At 45.3% G+C, this 5,033-nt stretch overlaps 1 protein-coding gene across 1 annotated transcript; it reads right to left on the bottom strand.

Annotated features, from left to right (window-relative positions):
* Window positions 1-810: 810 nt before the first annotated feature.
* On the bottom strand, window positions 811-4,056 carry LOC147896121 (pentatricopeptide repeat-containing protein At2g33680-like). The gene has a single exon (XM_087382773.1). The coding sequence runs from the start codon at window positions 4,054-4,056 to the stop codon at window positions 1,630-1,632; it is 2,427 nt and encodes an 808-aa protein (XP_087238899.1). The 3' UTR covers window positions 811-1,629.
* Window positions 4,057-5,033: the final 977 nt, after the last annotated feature.

The following is a 5,033-nucleotide window of genomic DNA, read 5'->3' as shown; positions in this document are numbered from 1 at the left end:
TGGTATCTGAATTTCCAAACTTGACCCCCCCCCCCCCACACACACACACATATATATATACATACACATACATATGTATATATATAATGTATACATATACATATACATACACATACATATGTATATGTTGTTGGAGGTGGTGGCCTTCACCCCTCACTTAGCAAGGGGAACCCGTGCCCATTTGACATGTGGAATCTAATGGGAGTAATCCCATAATCATATGTGTACATTCAGGGGCCTTGGATATAAAGGCCTCATTTGCCCACTCTCTCTCATCCCTCCCAAGACTGTTTGGGGAGAGTGAGAGAGAGAGCTTTGCATGGCTAGGGGACGGGGCTTGGGACCCCCCGAACCCGGTGCGCTCCTTGTGCCATGTGGCATTGCTACGTTGCCCATCATATGTATACATACATACATACATATATGTATGTATGTATGTATATGTATACACACACATATACATACATATATATATCATACATACATACATATATACATATATATATATATGTGTGTGTGTGTATATATATCCTTCATATATTAGTATTCGTCTTGGGTGTCGATGCTGCCCAATTAGTGGCCCCACCCTTCTTGTTTTTTTCATTGTATCTAGTTTCTTTCTGTCTCATAGACTCTTGGTGTTTTAAAGCATTTAGTAAACTCTCTCTCACTCTCTTTCTTTCTCTCTCTTGCCTGGCAACACCTGATGAATACAGAAAGCAAAAAGGACACACACATGTGATTTATGACTCTGAGCGTGAGGAATGCTGGATTGGGTGCAACTGCCCCCCTCCCCCCTTTGGAGGAGTGTTTCTTTTATATAATGTTGACAAAATGGCTGAGAGTACTACTGAAAGATGAAGGCCCGCCGTCCCTTCCTATGATGATGAAGTGGAGAAAGGCAGGCTACTCCTCTTCTACCACTCCCTATCTACTCTCAAAGGCCTTCTGAATCCTCCTCGGGTTGCTAGAGGCTTTGGATCTCCTGCTGGCTGATGATGAAATAAGGTGCCAATTTTGGGCATCCCCATCAAGTGGCCCTAAGTCTGGCAGACCGCGCTGGATCCCGCGGCACGGCTGGCCTCTGACCCTCTTGTGTTGTCTTGCCCTGCTGCTGCCATTATCTGCATGGCTTGGTTGGCTGGCAGTCCTATGTGGCTACCCTGCTGCCTGCTCTGGAGTCTGCCCCATGGCCTGCTAGTAGAGAAGCCACTTGTCAAATGCAATATTCAGATGCATTGTCTCCATTGACAGTAAACACAAGATCAATGAATCACTTCCTCTTGATCTTCCCCCTTCGTTCCCACTATTTCTAGCGCAGCCCCTCACTTTCTTCGGTACATTGAACCAAAACGTAATACCATACATCGTCTTTAATCAGGTCACATCGCAGATTGGTATCGTATGTCAACAGATCAAGGCATATCTCTACAAGAAGACAAACTGCCTTTGCAGTGATGGATGACGTATACATCTCAATCAATGATCTCCCATATTATGGTCCTGGCTCTAATATGAACGGCATTTGCTAGTCGCTGCACCTCTTCAGATTGTCAGTCACATGCAGCATTTGTCCCTGTGCCATGTTGAGATGCCTAAGAACTCGTGCCTCTCTGCATCCTCATTTAATCAGCCTCGGTTCGCCCCATAAGGACTAGGTCTAGGAGACAGATCTAAATTTGGCACATGCCCTCGGCCCTTCATACGAGAGCTCAGAAATTCTAGCGTTGATAAGATTTTCTTACTTTGAGTGTTACCCACCACAAACTCATGCATCTTCTCATTCACCTCTATCAAAGCACTTGCAGCTCTTTTTTTTGCCCTGGCACATTTCCTCAGCTCCTCGATTTTACAAGCTTCATCCCACCTGCCAGCACTTTCATAAATGTTCGCCATAAGCACATATGAACCAGCAAGTTCTGGATTAATCTGGACAAGCTGCTGAAAGCATCTGAGTCCTACTTCTACTTCCCCATGAGTTTTACACGCACTGAGCACAGCTGTCCACATTTCTTCAACTGGAGGACACTCGACAGTTTCAACAATTTTCTGTGCCTCACACAAATGTCCTGATCTTGCAAGAAGATCTACCATGCAAGAATAGTGATCTATAGTTGGTTCAACACCATATTTTTCTCTCATCACCTTGAAATACTCCTGGCCCTTGAACACAAGATTTGTCTGACTGCATGCAGAAAGAAGACATGTGAATGTAATGGCATTTGGCCTCACGCCCTGTTCTTGCATGTCCTCAAAACATTGTACTGCCATGTTACCCTCATGGTTCATTCCGTATGCTTTTAACATTGCATTCCATAACACTACATCTCGAACAGACAGATGGTTGAAAACTTCCTGTGCCTCTGAAAGCGAGCCACATTTGGCATAAAGGTCGACCAAAGTGCTCTTAACCAACAGATCTCTTTCAAATCCCTGTCTGATGATCTCCTTGTGGATTTCTCGCCCCTTGTCTATAGCTCCTATGCTGCCACAAGCTTGCAAGGCCCGGATAAATGTGACGGCATTTGGAGAAAAACCTTCCCGTTGCATACATTCAAAAGAATCCAGCGCTTGCTGCCCAGGACCATGTTCAGCATATCCTGCAACCAGTGCAGCCCATGACACATCATCTCTAAGTGGCAACTTATCAAAGACTTCCCAAGCCTCTGAAAGTGAGCCACATTTGGCATACATGTCAACCAACGTATTCCCAACCAAAATTTCTCTCTCAAATCCCTTTTGCACAAGCTCCGCATGTATGTCTCGGCCCTTGCCTAAAGCTCCTATGCGGCCACATGCTTTTAAAATGCAAACAAAAGTGACAGAAGTTGGAGAGATGCCTTCCCTTTGCATCTGTTCAATGCATCTCAGTGCTTCAGAACCAAGTCCATGCTCAGCATAACCAACAATCAGTGAGGCCCATGGCACTGCATTTTGAACTGGCAGCTTGTCAAAGACTTCCCATGCCTCTGATAGTGAGCCGCATTTGGCATACATGTCAACCAAAGTGCTGCCGACCATATGATCTCCTTCCAGTCCTTTTAGTACAGCCTCATAGTGTATGTCTCGGCCCTTGCCTATGGCCTTCGTGATGCCACAGGCTTTCAAAACGCAAACGAATGTGACAGAATCTGGAACGACACCCTCCAGCTGCATTTGTTCAAAACATTTCAGAGCTTCCTGACCACGTCCATACTCAGCATATCCTGCAATTATCGCAGCCCATGACACAAGATCTCGAACTTGCAGCTTATCAAAAACTCTTCGTGCCTCTGAAAGTGAGCCACATTTGGCATACATGTCAACCAAAGTGCTTCCAACAAATAGATCTTTGTCAAATCCCTGTCGTGAGATCTCAGCATGTATTTCTCGACCCTTGCCTATAGCTCCTATGCTGCCACAAGCTTTCAACACACAAACATACATGACAGCATCAGGGGAGATGCCATCCAGTTGCATCTCTTCAAAACATTTTAGCACTTCCTCACCAGGTCCATCTTCAGCGTATCCTGCAATAAGTGCTGACCATGACACAACATTACGAGCTGGCAGCTTGTCAAAGACTTCCCGTGCTTCTGCAATTGAGCCACATTTGGCATACACGTCAACCAAAGTGGTGCCTAGGAAAATATCTTCTTCAAAACCCTTTTGTGCAATTTCAACATGAGTCTCTCGGCCTCTTACTACATCTTTCAACCGAGCACAAGCTCTTAATAGGGCGATAAGAGTATACTTGCTAGCATGTATACTATCCTCTTGCATTTTAAGGTACAGATTGAGGGCGTGCTGCGTTTGCCCACATTGGATATAACCTACTATGAGGGAAGTCCATGCATGCTCATTCCGATGAAGCAACCTGTTGAAAACGGGCTGAGCATCTAACACACTTCCACATTCCACTAACATTGGCACGATGTGGTTCCCAACAGCTTTATGAGCCTCCAGCCCATCATTGCAAAGGTGTACATGCACACGCTTCGCATACGCTAGAGATTTACTTTTCCTAAACTGGTGCAAGATGCAGATAATTTTCTCAACCGGAGGCAGATCAGGCATCCGATCCAAAATACTGAGAGTCTCCGTTAACCTCAGCATCTCCCAACCACTCCCGTCTAGGGGAGGCATTGCATCCACTTCTACTCCAGAGATCAAGCACATTTGGCCGGACCATGCTAGTTCCTCCGCCAAGCCAAGGTCGTACAGATCATATGATTTTCCGTGTCGATTTCTTGGTTTCCAATGAACAATATTGTTTCAAGCGATGATCTCCTAATAGTCCTAGGGATTTTCTGGTGCAAAAAACCTTGTCGAGATGTGACATTTCTGTACTATTGATGTGACATTTCCGTACTGTTGATCCTCATAGCCCTTTCTAATTACCCCTTGGATCATTATGTCATGCATCATAGGAAAAACCTCCAAATTAGGCTCTTCCAAGGGCAAAACATCCAAAATAGCCATCATTGTTTCCCTCCTTTTTCCCCTCAGTAACTAAACCGGGCACTCCTCCCAAGTGAAACTGAATTCTTCGGAGTAATTTTGTGGGCGTGCATTTTTGTCAAGCGTCGATTGGACTTGCGCCACGTGTGCAAGTCCTTTGAGGTTTGGCAATTGATGACATAGGCTCTAGTGGGTGTCGTAAGTAGGAATGCCCAATGTAAGACCCTGTGCAGGCACGGCTTCCAATTACGTCGAGCGTTCCGTGAGGTATGAAGTCAGGTCGTGGGGACGGCGCAGGAAACAACAGAGTGTGAGTGCAGTTGATGTTCCTTTTGCTAGTAAACGGATCCATCAAGCTCTTTGCAAAGATGGTTGTTTTCGCTACTACTGAGATTGGAGATGTTGTTGCCCTTACCGAGTCCATGGACATGGGGAGCAGGAACTTCGCGAGAGGTGCCTTCTGTAAGAAAATAATACAACGTCTGTGCTCAACAGATAACAAGATCTCGTACGCAAGAGAGAAAACAAGATAGTATGGAGAATAAAAAATTTGATTACTGTAGAATTGATACAATAGATGGCGCTGCCTCCCA

This window comes from Dipteris shenzhenensis, chromosome 12 (genome assembly GCF_047967505.1).
Source record: "Dipteris shenzhenensis isolate YYH24624 ecotype China chromosome 12, Dip_SZ_1.0, whole genome shotgun sequence".
NCBI classification, from domain to species: Eukaryota; Viridiplantae; Streptophyta; class Polypodiopsida; order Gleicheniales; family Dipteridaceae; genus Dipteris; species Dipteris shenzhenensis.
The sequence above is the reverse complement of the archived record's forward strand: the minus strand, read 5'-3'. Positions and strand labels throughout refer to the sequence as shown.